The 19,074-nt window shown below is 40.1% G+C and overlaps 2 protein-coding genes across 2 annotated transcripts; one reads left to right on the forward strand and one right to left on the reverse strand.

Moving 5' to 3' along the window:
- Window positions 1-249: 249 nt before the first annotated feature.
- LOC113693501 (uncharacterized) lies at window positions 250-4,341 on the forward strand. The gene is made up of 2 exons (XM_027212032.2): window positions 250-2,544; window positions 2,650-4,341. Exons 1-2 carry the CDS (start codon window positions 250-252, stop codon window positions 4,339-4,341), a joined length of 3,987 nt encoding a protein of 1,328 aa, XP_027067833.2.
- Window positions 4,342-13,509: 9,168 nt separating this feature from the next.
- On the reverse strand, window positions 13,510-13,929 carry LOC113693502 (uncharacterized). The gene has a single exon (XM_027212033.1). It carries the CDS (start codon window positions 13,927-13,929, stop codon window positions 13,510-13,512), a length of 420 nt encoding a protein of 139 aa, XP_027067834.1.
- Between the last annotated feature and the right edge of the window lie 5,145 nt (window positions 13,930-19,074).

A 19,074-nucleotide genomic window follows, 5' to 3' on the forward strand; every position in this document is an offset into this window, starting at 1 on the left:
TCTCGCTAGAAGAATTGAAGGCGTTTCAACGGGATTTCAATGCTAAGGCGCAACCAGTCCAGGGTGTTGACACTGTTTTGGACTCTTTAACTCTTCTTGAAGGGGATTTATGTAATGACTTGGAGGAGGATGATGCCGCCACGGTTCTGAGACGGAAACGGGGGAGACCAAGGAAGGGGGATAATGGCATGTGTGTACCCTTGGCGCAAGCTTCATACTCATTGCGGTCTCATGTTAGATCCGATTAATATGCTAGTTTGGAATATCAGAGGGGCTTCCCGAAGGGACTCTTTGCGCTATCTGAAGAAGCTGTGCTACGATAACAAGGTTAGGTTATTATTTCTATTAGAACCAATGTCTGCGGAGTGTCAGTTGGAGGTGGTTCGGAGGTTTTTAAATTTTGATTTCTCAGCTCTTTATATTGGTGGTAAAATATGGGTGTTTTGGTCGTGCCTCTTAAGATTTAGCTGTGTCGAGTACGCTGAGCAAATGCTTCATGCTCACGTTTCCTTTGGCTCTGGGGCATCCTTTTGGGTGTCTGCGATATATGCCAAGTGCACGAGGGTTGGGCGGAGGCCACTCTGGGAGGCAATGGAAAGTGTGGCTTCCTCGGTCTCACACAATCAACCCTGGGTAGCAGCAGGCGACTTTAATGTCATAGCTTCGGCAGCGGAGCGTGAAGGGGGGGCTCCAGCTAATGTTCGGAACATAGAAGAATTTAATGCTTCCATGTTCAAATGCGGGCTATCTACAATTGATTTTGATGGGTCTCGATTCACATGGACTAATGGGTCAGTCTGGCAGCGCTTGGATCGGGCGTTGGGGAATAGGCGGTGGTCCGAGGTCTATCCGCTTTCTAGGGTTTCCCATATGGCCAGAGGGAGATCGGATCACAGTCCGTTGTTGATTCGATGTGCAGGCTATAGGGCTACATCGTCTTGCTTTCGGTTTCTTAATGTTTGGCGCGAGCACCCCCAGTTCCGGGAGATAGTGTTGGCCGCATGGAGTAAGGAGGTCTATGGCATGGGGATGGTTAGATTCTACAACAAGCTCAAAACGGTGCGAGATGCATTGAAGCAATGGAACCGTGTGGTCTTTGGCAATGTCTCTTCTCAGGTGGCAGAGGCGGATCAGGAGGTAAAACAGAGGGAGGTGGAGTACGATTTGGTTAGAAGTGAGGAGTCGAAGATTCATCTTCATGAGGCCAGAGCGAGATACAATCGGGCCCTTTCCATGGAGTGTGAGTTTTGGCATCAGAAGGCAGGTATTAAATGGTTACAGGCGGGGGATGCTAATACTGCATTTTTTCATTCTTGGGTCCGCCAGCGTCGGAACTCGAATTTCATTTCCCGTATTAGGAAAGAGGAGGGGGGATGGCATGAAGACCTGCAGGAGATTAAGGACTCAGCGATATCCTTTTTTTCGGACTTGTTCGCATCCAACCGTCAGGTACAGGCCCTCACTGAGCTTCCTTTTGAGGTTCCTAGAGCCACCCAGGAGGATAATGAGATTATGAAACGTCTTCCTACGATGGAGGAAATCCATGAGGTAGTGTTTGGAATGGAGATACAGAGTGCTCCGGGTCCGGATGGGTTTGGAGCAGGTTTTTTCCAAAGCTGCTGGGACATTGTCAAGGATGACTTGCTTATGGCTATCCAGGACTTCTTCCAGGGTATGGAGCAACCCAGGAGCTGGTCCCACTCTATGGTGGTGCTCATCCCAAAAGTGGAGGGTGCATCCCACTGGCGGGATTTTCGGCCTATTAGTCTTTGTAATGTAACCTCTAAGGTTGTGTCTAAGATATTGGCCATCAGGATCAGCAAGCTCCTCCCGAAGCTCATTTCACCATGGCAAACAGGTTTTGTTCCGGGGCGTGGGATAGTGGACAATGTTCTTTTGGCACAGGAGCTGATTTTAGACTTGGATAGGAGGTTGATTGACCCGAATTTGATCTTGAAGCTGGACATGGAGAAGGCATATGATCGGGTTGATTGGTCCTTTCTACTTTTTCTGCTTAGGCAGTATGGGTTTGAAGAGGTAGTAGTGGATTTGCTCTTTCGAACGTTTTCTAACACTTGGTTCTCGATCCTAGTTAATGGGGAACCAACGGGTTTTGTGAAGTCATTTCAAGGGGTGCGACAGGGTGACCCTCTTTCTCCTGCGCTTTTCTTATTCGTGGCGGATTTTCTTGGGAGAGGGCTGCAAAGGATTTTTGATTCCAAGGACAGTAGATACTTCGTTTCTGCTGGGTCGAAAGTGCCGTATTTAGCCTTTGCGGATGATATGGTCATCTTTACTCGGTGCTCGCAGGATGCGTTGGTGTCCATTAAGGATTTTTTGCAGCTCTACCAAAGTTGTTCTGGTCAGAAGGTGAATATTGCTAAGAGTGCTTTTTACGCTTCGGCTAGGGCTACAGACACCCAGCGGGCCCTGGTAAGCACGACCCTGGGGTACCAGTGCCAGGTTTTTCCGTTCAGGTATCTAGGGGTGCCGATGATTCGCGGTAGGGTCACATGTGCAGTGTTTGATGCGTTGCTGGGCAAGGTTCGCCAAAAGTTATTCCATTGGAGCTCAAAGATGCTATCTATGGGGGGGAAGATTGTCCTTTTACGAAGTGTCCTGTGTTCCCTTCCGGTCTACTAACTCCAGGTACTCCAACCGCCGAAGGCTGTGCTGCTGCAGTTAGGCCGTCTGTGCAATGCTTTCTTGTGGGATACCTCTATTGAAAGCAAACGGATCCACTGGGCGGCTTGGGATAAGGTGTGCCGTCCGGTCGAGGAAGGGGGCCTGGGGTTTCGCCCATTTGAGGATGTCGCTAAGGCTTTCTCATGTAAGCTTTGGTGGAAGTTGAGGGAACGGGCATCCATTTGGGCAGAGTTCATGCACGTTAAGTATGTCAGAGGGGGGCATCCTCTTCTAGTTTCAGTTGACCGCCCGTCCCCAATTTGGCGCCGTTTGATAGAGGTGAGGGACCTCGCGGAGGGGAATATCCGGTGGTGTCTGGGGGAGGGCTTAGTTGACTTTTGGCAGGACAAGTGGTGTACTGATGTTCCGCTCGCCAGGTTGGTGCCAGGCCCTAAGTCTCACAGGTTGGTAGGGGAATTTTTTCTTTCTGATGGTTGGGATGAGCAGTGGCTCAGAAGGCTGCTTCCGGGGCACTTAGTGTCGAAGATCTTGGAGCTGCGTATTTTTCCCAATATGCAAGACCAAATGATTTGGGCGGCGTCACCTTCGGGGAGCTTTACTCTGTCTTCAGCTTGGGACGTTCTTCGGTCAAAGCGTAATCGATCTGTTATTGATTCGCTGGTCTGGAGCTCGGTGGTCCCTCTGAAGGTATCCTTCTTTGTGTGGAGGTTGTTGCGTGGTTGGCTCCCCTTGGATGATCTCCTTCAAGGTAGAGGGTTGAGGTTAGCGTCAAAGTGCTACTGTTGTGGCCTAGCGCCAGAAACAGGAGACCATCTTTTTGTCTCGGGCCCTTTAGCGAGCAGGGTTTGGCGGCACTTCTCCTGCCGCTTTGGGCTGGTACTCCAGGGGAGTGGGGTGGCATCGAGGCTTTCATGTTGGCTCTTTTCTCACCGGTTTGTCTCACAGAATCATATTCGTGTCATCCTCCCGCTCTTGATCTTGTGGTTTATTTGGAAGGGCCGTAACAAGGCCCGCTTTGAGGGGATGAGTATGTCGTCAGATCAGGTAACCAACCAGGTGTGCGCATTGGTTGAGCAGTTGGGTAGGGGGGGCCTGTTCAAGTTGGAGTTCTTCAAAGGGGACACAGATTGCGACTGGGTGAGATTCGGTAAGGCTAAGAACAAATTGATACAGCTTCGAGCCTTTTCTTGGGTAAAACCTACAGGGCAAGCGGTGAAACTCAACACTGATGCTAGTGTGGTAAGCGGGCGGTCAAGTGGTGGAGGGGTGGTGCGCTCGGGTGAGGGTAATTTAGTGTTTGCCTTTTATAAGGAGTTTGGAGAGCAAGACGTTCTCTCCTCAGAGGCGTTGGCTTTGCTGGAGGGTCTTCGGTATTGCCAGGACAACAATCTCACGGGAGTCATAGCAGAAGTGGATTCTAGTACTTTAGTGCATCTCGTGTCCGTTAAGATGACGGCTGGCTGGCCGTTATGCAACACAATTAGGCATATTCGGTGCTTGGTGGCAAAATTGGGGGTGTCTCTGGTTCACACGTTCAGAGAGGCTAATGCGGTCGCCGACGCTTTGGCCTCCTCGGACCTACGAACGGATGCCCGATTTTTCAGTGAAAGAGCTCTCCCTTCTAAAGTTCGGGCTCTTTTGCAGTTAGACAGGTTGTCAACTCCGTATGTGAGAGTCTGTACGGTCTCAGGGTAGGTTAGTCACATGATCTATGTAATTTCTCTTTTCTTTGCCAATAAAGACCATATTTATGTGAAAAAAAAAAAAAAAGTTGGGTTTTGAAATTTAGTTCCTATGCTAGTCCAAAAAGATAGGCTAGTTTTATCTAACGTTCAACTATTGGGCAACAATTAAACCTATACCATATATATATATATATATATATCTATATTTTCCAATTCTTAAAAAAAACAACAATTCCTTTTTTTTCCCTCCTTTTGGGTTGGACCCATCGGCCAACCATCTTTGACCATTTCTTTCATTGGTTGACCAATGGTCAATCCTTTCATTGGGGTCATTTGTGACTCCAGGACTTTATGCAGACTTTCTGCCGTCTCTTGTTACTGGCCTATTGTCGTCGGCACATGCTGGCAGTTTTTTTTTTTTTTGTTTTCTGGTCTTGGGTTGGCCAAAAGGCCAACCTTTGTAATCCTTTTTTCCTGCCACCAGTGATGGCGGCCTGCATGCCCCTTCCTTTCTTTTTTTGTGTGCGGCGTTGCTACTGCAACATCTAGCCAAGACAAATTCTTTTTTTGTGTGATGGCTGCCGCTGCTCTTCCTTTTCCCTTCTTTTTTTTTTTAAACAGATTCAATCACCCTATAATCTCAAGATTGAAATCAACCCCCCTATTTCTATTAACCCAGATACGAATCTTATCAAAACATACATATCTACACCTATATAGCAATTATACATGTCCATAAAATTACTAGAACAATTAATACAACTACTAAAACTTAAAAGAGAGGTTTAATTGCGTGAACTAAAGACTTACAGGTTTAGGTGCCTAGTCATCAGATCGATTGACGGTGTTGCCTGCTTCTCCTTCTCTCCTCTCCAACGGTTCTTGCTCTAGGGAGGCAGACAATGAAAGGTAGGGAATAGGTTTTTTTTTTGTTTTGATAAGTATGCTAAACCCTAATAACCACCCACTAGTAGATAGTTTAGATAGGAGTTTTAACTATAGTGAACTTTCAGCCTATTTTATCTCATCGTACCCCTTAATTAACCATTTAACCTAACCTGCAATTATTTTTGCTTTTACCCATAATAAATTACCATTTAATTAAATTGGGCAAGATAAAATGATCCCAAAAATCATGGATTTTACACTTTGATATCGGCTCTTGTTCTTTCTTCTTACCTTGTGATTAGTTATTCCTGCCACGAATTTTAAGATTCCGAGGCTACTCAAGGCAAGATGAACAGCAGTCATTTTAGGAGTCAAAAAGTCATTAGTACAATCTTATATTCGCAAAACATGCACGTTTATAAGGTTTTTCCTAGTTTTTCTCATACAAACTAGGTGGCACACCAACAAACATCATCCTATCGGCAATAGTTTGTTAGCCAAAAAAATCGACACAAACAGTACTCTACCACAATCATTCAAGTAAAAGAAAAAGATAAACAAAATTCAGTTTATAATAATTTACAAAAATAAAAATTGGATAGTCATCCAAAAAAATGGACAAGATAGAATCTTGCAAAAAAAAAAGGGAAGAGAAGAAAGTGACCATTATTTTTTAAAAATTTTTTGAATTCCACTTATTTGATATCCGTGTTATGTATAAAGTGAGGGCTAATATAATCATTTTGCAATTATTAAAGAAGATAAGTGATATTTTTGAAACTTCAAGGATGTTAAGTGCTATGAAGAGAAACCTTGAGGGAGGTTTTGGAAATTATGATGTTATCGTATCAAAATTGACTATTTCATCTAAAATCTTGGATCATTATTGAAGAAAGGAAAGGAAATGAAATAGATGAAATGGTCAGTATCCATGTTTGGGAAGCCACTGGAAAATGGAATTGTTCCCGATGAGGCCTTGCTTTCGAATCGCACTAGAGTAGAAGTTTTTATGCCTAACTTAAATAGTGGCTTAGATAGTGCAACTGTTCTTCTGTCCTACTCCATGTTCCATTTTTTGTCCTACTTCTTATTATATTGTCATTTCTTCTTTATAAACATCATATTTTAACTCTTTTTGTTCCTTACTATTGAAAAAGTACTAACACAATAAAAAAGAAATACAATAAGTCTAAAAAAATTGTATATAATAGAAAATCACAAAATATGGCAGAAAATTCATAAAAATTTCATTTTTCTGTGTATCTTGATTTTTGAGTTTGTTAAATTTTGTGTATTACATTGTTAATAATGATTGAAACTTAAGGAAACAAAGAAAGAGTTAAACTATGATATTTATAAAGGAAAAATAACAATATAATGAAGAGTAGGACAGAGAGAGAGAAATAGAAAGTGAGATTGAAGATCCTTTCAAATAGCTAGTAGCTTCAGCCAAGTTTTTTTTTTCATGCACAATGAATCTTCTATTCCACACCCTCCTTCATTCTTTGTCCCACTTATTATTATATTTCTATTTCTTCTTTGTAAACATCATATTTTAATTCTTTTTTTCCCATAGGTTCTAATAACTATTAACTGAGGAGTATACAAAATTTGGCAAACTCCAAAACTCAAACTAATAGAAAAATGTGATATTTTTATGAATTGTTTGCTATATTTTATCATTTTCTAATATTTTTTTCAAAAAAAAACTTTACGATCACTTTATTCCAACGAACAAATGGATACACAACAGTCGAAAAACCCGACTAAACCATTCTCTTAGGCTAGCCTACTCTCCTTCTCCTGATCGAAGGCACGCCTAGCCTATCTAAGCGAATTTCCCCGCACGCCACACATGGCATTGCATTGAACTGTTCATAGATGCTGATACGCCGGTAAGGACCAACAGCGCCCACATTTGCCAGGCTATCCGCCACCTTGTTTGCTTCTCTATAGCAATGAGTAAACTGCGCCATGTCTGCAACCATGCCCTAAATCTATTCGACCTTTCTACGGACCCACCATAGGCACTGGAGCCTTCGTTGAAGAATCCCGACCAGGACTAATAAATCTACCTGTATGCTAACATTGTTAAACCCTCTCTGCATGCACAACCGGAGCCCCGTTGCCAGGGCCAATACTTCTGTACGCAAACTCGAGGTTTCCTCAAAGTAGGCCGAGAAAGCGAATAATGGCAAACCTGATCAATCACGAAGTATTCCCCCACCACCACTCACTCCGGGATTACCCTTGGAACATCCATCCGTGTTTAAGGTTAGGGTTCCCCCCTCAGTTGGCCGCCACCCCACCAACTGAACACTATAGCGCGGTGGCGGATGAGCAATCCCCTCATAGAGCTAAAGAAACGTGTGCACCCCAAGCCGCTGGTTAAACTAGACCTCGACCACCCCTTTCATGTCAAGCAGAATGTCATGGCAAATCCTCGCTAGGCGCATCTGAATCCCTTCATAATATGCTTTATTCCGTGCCTTCCGGATGTGCCAGCAGATAAAACTGAGAAGGACAGAAAAAAGGAACCGGCCTCTCTCCGACCTAGGAGACGACATCCACCAAGCTGTAAGCTGAGCTTGCAGTGAAGATCCTTGCTGTGACACCCCACAGATCCTACCAAAATAATTCCAGACTCCTCGCGCAACCTGCCCCTCCGAGAAAACATGCTCGACAGTCTCCTCCGCTCCCGTTTGGCAACACAGACACTTTGAGGCCAATTGGACCCCCACCCTCCACAAGGCACCCATTAAAGGCAGCTTCCCCCATAGCAATCTCATCATGAAGAAAGAAATTTTCAACGGGATTCGAGGATGCCATACCTGAGAGTGTACTACCGAGTAATTTCGAGCTTGACGGACTTCCTGAAAGGCCGATGCCAGAGTGAACCTACCAGAGGCTTTCAGGCACCATACAACCTCGTCCCGGCCCTCCCCCTCCTCATTTTCTAATATATACTGCTGTGTGAGGCTATCATATTTATTTTTTATTGTGTTGGTAGTCATTTGCTAGTAAGAAAATAAAAAAGAATTAAAATATAATATTTATGAAATACAAATAGTAATATACTAAAAAATAGGATAGAGAGTGCAACAGAGAGTGGAACAAAAGACCCATCACAAAAATATGCACTCAATAGCCAAAAGAATTGAGTTGGTAGTGATTTGTCAATTGAGTTAATTAGACAAGATAAATCCTACAACGATCCATTCTCTGTGAGACCCCGAAATTTTACTTGTCTTTATAGCTCTTATTTGAACTTACTTGCCTTAGATTCTTGGTTGAATGTGAGCCAAGGGAGTGAATTTTGTTAAGAAAAGTTTCATAATCTCAAGTTGTTAGAAAATCTAGAAATTTTCGCTGGAGGCTCTGCGCAGCTTTGGGGAATTGGCTATAACTTCGTATAGGAAAGTTGGAATTGAGTTTCGTTTGTTGCGTTTGAAACAAGACTCATAGGACTTCCTACAGTGGAAAATTTAGAGTTTGATTCAATCTCTATAAATTCCAGAAATTTGGCAAAGTTGAATGAAAATTCTGCCCTGCACAAGTAAACATAAGAATGTTGTAGTAGCTTATGGCTCAATTTGGACTAACTTATAAGCTGAATTTCTTTGAGGTGTCTTCTAAAGATTATTAGTGTTTTAAGTCTAGTTTTTAACAGGATAAGTTGTATGAATGTTTGATATTTATAACTCAAGTTATGATATTTCTAAAGGAATGACAAAGTTAGGGTTTTTTTGTGCATACTAGGGTTTTTGGTGTGTTTTTGGTGCATTTTGGTAGTGTGATCATTTGGTGAGGTGTGTGTATTAAATTTGGTCGATAAGAATGAGTATTAGGTAAGAAAAAGTGTGTGATTAGAAGTGTTAATAATAAGTTAGTGAATCAGAAGTTAAAACACAAGTACGAGTTAAGGAAAATAGGCTTGAAACGACGCGCACCGTTTGCTACCGATTGAGTGCACCACTTAAACACTACTTTATTACCTTAATTTCCTTGTTATTAATTGAGCAAAATCAACCCTAAATATCTCCTTAAGACAGCCAAAAATTTGGACTAAAAGAAGAGAGAGAAAAGAAAATTTTGAGATTTAATCTTGTAGCGACACTTGGCAGAAATCCAACCAACTTTGACTAAACCAATTTCCTTCCTTCTTATCACCAAATTGGCTTCATTTCTCCTTAATTCTTCTTCATGTTGGCCGAAACTAAGACAAGGAAAAAGAGAGAAAAACAACTTCAACTCCAACCTTGATTCTTCCTTGTTGAGTTGAAATCACACAAACTAAACCGATTAAACTTACCTTTTGGTGTTTGGAAAGCTTGGTGTGGTGAAATTTTTGGAAGAGATTGGTTTGTTTTCACTTACAAGAAGGCTTTGGGAAGGTACAAGTTTATCCACCTCTTGTCTTTAACTTAATCTAGCTAAAAATGCTATAGAAGCTTGTAATCTGGCATATGATAGTTGATTGTTTAGTTTTGATGGAGTAGTGGCATGTTTAGCAAGGGTTTGCATCTTTTCAGTTTTGATTAGTGTTTCTTAACTACTAAATGATGTTATTAAGGTTGAAAATGGAACTTGTGAAGTGATTTTTGGCTTGAGTGTAACTTTTTTAGAGTAAAAGTTAAATTCCAGCATTTGGTAGTGATTCTGCCCTGTTTTTGGAACCCACTTGAACTGCATATTCGTCCATGATAAAAGCCAAATAAGTTCTTGCTCAAAACTCAAAAGTTATAGGGAATTGAGTTGAATATCTACCTACAAAATTTCAGCTCAATCAGATCACTGTATCTTGTGAAATGATTAAAATACCCCTGACTGCCCAAATGCCCTGTTTAACCGACAGCTTTCTATTTTCTCTAAGATTTCAATTTTTGACCTTGAAAATGCAAGAACTGGATGTCGATGTCTTCATAGGAAATTTAGGCCTATCTCTTATCTTCGAAACGCCATAACATTTTGCCCAATCCGATAAGTGTAACTTCAGTTGTGACCAAAATGCCGAAAGATGACAAACCTGCCACTTAGACATTCTTCTTTAATACTAGTTTCCAGCTTTGGTCTTGGTGGTTTCATTGCTAGAATTGACTTGCATTTGGATGATATTGAGCCTAGTTGAAGAGCTATTTTGTTAAGCTTGCTCATGTGTTGAATTTGGGCTGAGTTGAGGAAAATAATGAAGCCATAAATGGCTGGAATATAGCGAAATACAAAAGGCATGCCGCCCAAATTTTCGCTCAAGGGTTAGGCGAGTGAACTTGAGAATTGAGCAACGATTTGAAGTCGAAGTGAACTTGGATTGTCTACGGTAGTCAAGTTACCGTTAGTAGAAATATATGACCTGAATTCGACCGAAACTCGTATCTTTTAAAAAGTGAAAATAGCAACCCTTCAAAATACGATTTTCTCGATTTGTCATACTAAGTGTGACTTTAAGAGTATAAATCACTTCTCTATCGAAACTAAAAGAGCGAGCATGAGTTTTGTAGAGTTTGATAAGCCATATAATCACCACTTAAACAAGTTTCATTTATTTGACTTTCTTGAAGCGAAACTTCTATGTTTCAAACTCTACAGAATTTTACATTCTTAAATGATATTTTATCGCAGATTTGGACTCCAACCAAGGAGTTGGACCTGAACATGATTTTTCAAAAGCACTAGACCTTTGGTGAGTGCTTCCAAATACATGATTGAACTTGATACTTGATTTAAATTCTTTACCAAAGTGATCGGATAAGATTTGCCTGGTTTGGTCGAGCAAGTGTGTACTTTATCGTACTTGACCTAACTCAACTAAACACTTGATATATCATTCATGCTTATACAAGTAACTTGATTTGCATTGACCTGTATTTGTATTTGTACTTGTGCTTGACTTGTAAGTGTTGAGCGGCAGCATGTACCACACTCGATTCGAGTAGGAGGTGCCTCTCATTCCCGTCTCTGTACTTTTTTTCTTGACTAAGTCGATTGGTCATCGACTATGTTGACTACTTGGGAACCCAAACCCCACTGACTAGTTAATTGAGTCGAGCCGGCAAGGGTTTGGTCGATTAGATAACGAACCATGGGTCTCTTGTTTTGTCGAGTGGAGTGATACCTCATCGACTAATCGGTATGCTCAAGTATTACCACACGCGTTTATTTGACGTTTGGACCCGGTAAGGGGGTTGAATGGTAGACGGAGACTGACGTTAAGTGGGTTGAATTTTGTTAAGAAAAGTTTCATAATCTCAAGTTGTTAGAAAATCTAGAAATTTTCGCAAGAGGCTCTGCGCAGCTTTGGAAAATTAGCTATAACTTCGTATAGAAAAGTCAGAATTGAGTTTTGTTTGTTGCGCTTGAAACTAGACTTATAGGACTTCCTACAGTAGAAAATTCAGAGTTTGATTCAATCTCTATAAATTCCAGAAATTTGGCAAAATTGAATGAAAATTCTGCCCTACACAAGTAAACATAGGAATGTTGTAGTAGCTTATGGCTCAATTTGGACTAACTTATGAGCTGAATTTCTTTGAGGTGTCTTCTAAAGATTATTAGTGTTTTAAGTCTAGTTTTTAACGGGCCAAATTGTATGAATTTTTGATATTTATAACTCAAATTATAATTTTTCTAAAGGAATGGCATAAGTTAGGGTTTTTTGTGCATACTAGGGTTTTTGGTGCATTTTAGTAGTGTGATCACTTGGTGAGGTGTGTGTATTAAATTTGGTGGATAAGAATGAGTATTAGGTAAGAAAATGTGTATGATTAGAAGTATTAGGTCGAGCCGGCAAGGGTTTGGTCGATTAGATAACGAACCATGGGTCTCTTGTTTTGTCGAGTGGAGTGATACCACCTCGACTAATCGGTATGCTCGAGTATTACAACACGTATTTATTTGAACGTTCGGGCCCGATAAAAGGGTTGAATGGTGGACGGAGACTGACGTTAAGTGGGGCACTACTGGACTGGTTACTTTACTTGGAAGTTGACGGAGTGTCAATTACTACTTGATCAAGCTATGGTGAAGCAACGGGAATTTGGTTCTTGAGAGCCATCTGTATTCTTATACATTGAAATGATTATTACTTGTAGTGTTATTGTTTCTTTTCAAAAACTTTCCACTCGCTCATTTTGATATTTGCTACTTGAAGTGTTATTACTCATTTTCTTGACTTGTTATGCTCGCAACTTTGCTACTTTAATACTCGTACTTTTAATTAATGGTCAACTTGCTATTTGGAACTTCACTAAGCTTTAGCTCACTCTATTAGATTTATTTTCCTTACAGGAGGTACGAGCGAGGGCGTGAGACTGGTACAGGCTAGCATAATTTAGTTTTTGAAATATTGATATTGTACTCGTGCTAGTTTTTTATATTGTACTCGCGCTAGTGCTCGATTAGGGATGAATGTATCTGGAACTCATATCTTTTGATATATTTGGGATTGTATGGATGATTGAAATAGAAATGAATGTATTTGTACGTTCCAAACTTGGGAACTGTTATTTCTTTTACTCTCGAGGTTGCAACCTATTTTCTTGAAGTGAGTGAGTGAGTCCTGACGAGAGTTGGGCAGGCGGTCCGCTAAACCCTGGGGTAAGCCCTAGGGGGAGGTGGGGTCGTCACATCTCCATATAAATTTTAAGGTTAATTACATTGTCTTCATGAACTTGGCCTCTAGTAATACTTTGCCCCCATGAACTCTAAATATATACACATTACCCCCTACATTGATTATTCAAATATTAACATTAATGATGAGCTTTGTATCAAAATTTGGATAAAATGACATTAATGCCCATAAATGGTGGTTGTGGATATTGCTATATTTTAAGTTAGAATATAAAGCTCCTATTGGAAAAAAATATTGAGTCACATGACACAAAAAAGTAAAACATAAAAGATGGTGAAACACAAAAATGTTTTTTTTTTCATTGGCTAACCCCAGTTATGGGGGCGGGCGCCACTCCAAATGTTATTCAAATGATCATTAACGTACACCAAGGAAGCTAGCAGACCGCCAGTCAGACTAAGGCAAACGGACATAAGGCATCTGTATCCTATCTAGGTGGGCTAACCCCCGTATGTGGGCAGGCAAAGGGGAGGGGGGAAAGGACTGACAAACATGCGTGGTGCTTGCCAGGCGCGCCAGGGCATCAGCAACCGCGTTTGCCTCACTGTAAACATGAGTGAAAGTGATCTGGCGTCCGAGCACCAAAGATTTGATACGCGAGATAGTAAGCCCTAATCTCCCAGGAACTGCACCATCGCCGTTCACCATCTTCAGCAATACCTAAGAATCCATTTCAACGTGCAAAGAATGAAAAGTAGCGGAGAGTAACAAACCCTCCAGTAATGCCATGGCCTCCGCTTCCATGTTTGTCCGGGATCCCAAAAACCACGAGAAGCCACAAAGGATGTTACCACCTGAATCACGAAAAATCGCTCCTGCTCCAGAGAGTCCTGGATTCCCTAAAGAAGAGCCATCAATATTTAACCTGATACACCCGATAGGCGGCCGCAACCATGCAATCCAGCGGGGCAGCACGGACTTCCTCCGTTCCATGCGAAGTAATATACCCAAGTGGGCCAGCTCCCTATCATCCCGTGCCACCTGGACGAAAGGACGAACCTGAGATATGCTAAGCAAAAGAGTTTGTACCTCCCTGCAAACCTGTGCCGGTGACGCTGCTGCGCCGTCGTACATCGCCATGTTCCGAGCCTTCCACAGTCCCCAACATATAAGCGATGGCAACACCCTTGGAGTTAAAATGCCTTATAGATATCTCCAAAATTCTATGTTGTTCAGTGCTTCTATTTTTACCTATAAATTAAAAGGAATTGGTTTTAATAATTTTTGCGTATCTACAGTCTCACAACACTTTCACGAATCAATAAAATGTGAATTGGTGTTTTTATTCCATATTTACATACTGTATTTAATAAAAATGTTTGTGATTCTACAAACATGTTTTCCACTTTATTTTATTATTTAATCAATTTTTTATCCCACATAAATCATGTGAGGACCCAAAAATTGCTTTAACTTTTCTCCTACTTTTGAAACCTTAATGTATATTTCCCTCTTATTTTACTTTATATAAGGCCCGAAAACAACCCTTTTCTAGGCGACCACACAATGGAGCAGTTGATAAGAAAGCACAAGTGCTTGTGAGTAGAAGAGATAAACAATTTAAAGATCATAAACGTAAGAATAAGTAAATAAAAAGGAAAGAATTGCAAACCAATTAACTACCCAACTCCTCTTGAGCTTGTAGATTGATTCAAACAAGCTACTTCAAGTTGATGAATTACAATCACTCTTGTGTACAAAGGAAGGATCACTTCCTCCTCGTCCCAAGCCGCACTTGGTCAAGCGAGAAAGTTTTACTATCACTCGGATAACCCTCACAGAGCTACACTCATGAAGTATTCACTCACAAATGAAAAGTTTACAATGAACCTCAAACCACTCAGACTACAAATCTTCTTTGAAGAGTATTTTCTCACTAAAATCTCTCTAGATCTTTTGTATCTTCAGTGTGCCAAAGTTGTTTAAAATATCTGACCAACCACTATTTATATAGAGCCAAGAAAGTGTGTGAGAACCCGTAATTTTGATTTTCTAGGTTTCTCGTATTTTTATGGCTTGTTTTCTGCATTTTCGTGCTTAGGAAAAATTCTAGATGAATTTAAGGAGCAGATATAATTTTTAGATGCTTTTTCTAGTATCGAATGGATTTTTAGAAATTAAGAGCGTATACCGGACGTGGGACCCACTAGTGCGAAAAGTTTGAAAAATTTCGGCCAACTAGGTTAAGTTTTGAATACTGGAATTAATTTACCGGGTATTAAGAGATAAGTAGAGGGTGCTAAGTGGATTGGTATAAGAGAGAAAAGGTAGGTAAGTATTTATTAAAAGGTGACAAATGTCACCATAGGAGTGGTTTGACCCTTTTGAACACTATTCACCCTTTTACCAATTTGGTTAAAATAGCTTAAAAATGACCCAAAAATCATCAAAAAAATCCTCCATGGTGGCCGGCCCTCTCATTCTCTCTTTCTCTCTCTCTTACTCTAAGCACAAGGAAGAAAACTCTTCAAGCTTGCTCCAAATCATCAAACCAACCATCCAACCTTGATTTTGCTCCATAAAACCACTTAAGGAGGTGTTGGTGAGTTGTTGTGTGAAGTTATTTGGAAAGTTAAGGTGTCCAATAGCTCTCTCTCTCTTGTTTTAAGGTAAGTTGTGAAGAACCACCCTCCTCCCTTAATTGATGCTTAAATCATGCTTAGTGGTAGTATGAGATGCAAGTTTATGGTTTATTTCTTGATTTGTGGTTGAAGTGATGAAGTTTTATTATTTTTGGGGATTTTTTTCTGTTTTAATATAAGCATGATTGTGTGGCTATCTATGATGATTAGAAATGGTATATAATGACTCTAGGAGGTGGAAAAAGTGATTAATTGCAACCAATTTCTGGTTTGGAAGAAATTTCAGAAAATTAGGATTCTTGAGGGAGCATTCTACCTGAATTTTTAGCTCCTAGTTAGAGGCCGAATTGGCCTTGACTTAAAACATGAAAGTTGTAGGGAATGACATTTTAGAGGTGCCTACAAAATTTCAGGTCAATCGGAGTAGTATAGAATGAGAAAAGTCGAAATTACTATTACTGTTCTGGTTTTACCTGAATGTAAGAATTGCGCCTGTAATTGGTTGTTTTGGCTGGAATTGCTTCCGAATTGGTTGTTGAGGCCTTCTGATGAAATTTATCCCTATTTCTTAGATTTCAACTGGTTTTGGAATTTCTGGATTTGGACTTGGAGAGCCTGAGTTATGAGGTTTCCGCTAGAATGCGTTTTGGTGAATCTGTTTTACGTTTTTGATGTAGTATCTTGCATTTTTTACCTGTTTGCACTCAAAACTGGGTTGAGTGACCTTCTGTGATGTTGTATCCCTATCTTTTAGCTTCGAAATGGTGGATCTTGTACCCTCATCCGATAATCGTAGTGAAATTGGTGCCATTACCGCAAAAGGAGGACAAAAACTATTTTTTTTTCAGGGCCAAAGCTAGTTACATTTCCGAAATTTCTGGTTTTCTTTAATGTTTGTATATGCTTATGGAACCCTATTGGGGTCATGTTTGGCCTTGGTTTATGACTCGTTATCGAGTCTCATTGTATTTGTTTGCATGTTTTAGGACGTGACCGTGGTGCACAACGTTCTTTTGACGGAAGTGGATGAAACCACATTTGCGAGCTTGGTGAGTGTACTACTCACTTGTGTGTTATTATATGACTTTGATACTTGAACTTGAGATTTTGAATGTTAATTGATTGAAATGAGAGTGTACTTTATCACTCTCACTTATTGTTTCGCATGTTATTGGAAAGTTATTGGAATGTTATATGAAATGTTATATGAAATGAAATACATGACTTAGTGTCGTTTGGACGAGTCTCCAACGACTACAATTGTTATCCTTGAGCTCAACCCCATTGGTAATTGATTGAATCGAGCCGGCGAGGGATTGGTCGTGCCAATTAATGTGCCTTGGGGCAATGTTATATGGAATCTTATAGTATGAGAAACTCTCGATTCCGATTTACTCGAGTAATACCACAATGCAAGTGTTTGGATTTCGGGCCCGGTTGGGGAATGTTAGGTGGAAGGAATGGAAGTAAAGTGGAGTCTACGGTTGGTTGTTGTTGAACATTGACGGAGAGTCAATGACGTTCGATCAAGAAATGCAAACGAGGAAAGGGCTCTTGAGAGCCATCTGTATCCTTTTATCACCATATTTGACGTGTGCCTTTGCTTATTTTACTATATTGAATGAAAGCTTGATGCTTATATGCAATTGGTTGCGTAAGTGATAGTATATCACTGGGCAATTAGCTCACACGTTCCTTTTGTTTTCCTTACAGGAATATGACTCTTTTGGAATGAATCTTGATAGATGGTTGCTGAATGAACTAGATGAATATCTCTTTTGTATTGTATATGAAGTGGGACCCTAAATGTATCTTTAGGGCCATTTTCACTTTCAATTTGGCAAACCGTGTATATATTCACTTTTGACAACTTTTGTATGTCACTTTGGATTGTAGTTACTAAAGTTCAAGATGTGAATGTTTGTTCGATATTTGGTTGCGTTCTGACGGGTTGGTTGCTATTCATGGCCGACTCCGAATTTCATTTTTTTTATGTTGGGTTATTTTGTCCTTTTGCCTTGTTTACGCGCGTTTATAAGTTCACGAACGCAATAGATCGTTCTAAACTGCACCGTTAGTCCTGGCGAGAGTTGGGCAGGCAGTCCGCTAACCTCTTTGGTTCGCCTTAGGGGAAGGTGGGGCTGTCACAAAGTGCCTCATAAATACTTCCAATGGATAGAAAGTAGCTGAACAGTCAACTATCCGTTGGCAGTGTCAGACGTCCGATAGCCCTGTTTTATGCGTCCGACAGCAGGCAAAGAGTTTAAGAGATTTTTTTCAATTCTTTCGGACGTCCGGTAGGCTGGTTTCTACGTCCGAATGTATGATGTAAAATTGAAAATTTTTCTTCAATTCCTTAGAACGTCCGGTAGGCTGGTTTTCTGCGTCCGAAGATACTCAATGGTTGTCGGACGTCCGATGTTGTCTTTTTGAGCGTCCGACAGCTTTCAACAACCTTTGTCTTCTTTCAATTGCACTTATTCATGGAATCAAATAACTTCAAAACTGAAAGTATATCTTGATTGAAAGTATATCTTGAAGAAATATTAGTATCGTCCATTTGTTTTGTAAACATCAAAAAATAGGGATCAAGATCAACATTCTCCCCCTTTTTGATGATGACAAAACAATGGATGGAAAGAAACAAAAATAAGTATAAGCTCCCCCTCAAACATTACATCCAAACTTATAATTTCAGAAAAACTCCCCCTTACACATAGCATCCATATCTCTTCCTTTTTGTCATCATAAGATAAGAGTAAAAAAAAATCAACTATCATAATCCAACAACAATAACAGAGTATAAAAACAGAAAAATGACAACAATCACCAACATATCACAGAGAATTTGATATCAAAAGAAGTATCAACATATGACAGAGAGTTTTGACAAAGCCAATCATCTTTAGATCAGAATTGTTCTTTTCTTTCCCTTTTGATATCATACAGATTCAGTAAAATTCAAAAATTCAGATCAAAGTATCAGAAATATCAAAAAAAAAACATTATGAACAAGAATCACTGCAATGATTAACAAAATCTCCTATTTGTTAGAGTTAGTATCATGTCTAACTATCCACATGCATTTTATGCCTTTTTTTATATTCTTTCTCACATAACAATCACTTTTCATGTGACCTTTTTTACAATAGAAATTACACATAATCAAGGAGTGATTCACATGAACGGGTTTAATAAATCTGACTTGCCTTTTCCTGTGGATAGCAAATTCATTGGAATTAGAATTCAACCTATTCTTTTGAAAACAGACTTGTTTCTTGTGTTTAAACAATTCATTTAAACCATCTATTCTTCTTTTCAAATCACCTTGTTCCTTTTTGAACAATTCACAAAGTTTTGTTTTTTTATCAAGCTCAAAATGTAAAGTAGTCTCACTCTTTTTAAAGTAATCATTTTCAGCTTTCAACTTTTTATTTTGTTGAAAAAGATTTGCATTATTTCGAAGCAAAAAACTAATTTTCTGTTTTAACTCCTTGTTTCTAGTATAAGATTCTTTCAAACTATCATGCAATTTTATAATGAAAGATTCAAAATCATCATCACTTTCATCATCACTTTCAAATTGAGAGTTATAAGATGTTACCTTATCATCTCCAATGGCCATAAAAGCCAATTGAGCAGA

The sequence above is a fragment of the Coffea arabica genome, chromosome 6c (assembly GCF_036785885.1).
Source record: "Coffea arabica cultivar ET-39 chromosome 6c, Coffea Arabica ET-39 HiFi, whole genome shotgun sequence".
In the NCBI taxonomy this organism is placed as follows: Eukaryota; Viridiplantae; Streptophyta; class Magnoliopsida; order Gentianales; family Rubiaceae; genus Coffea; species Coffea arabica.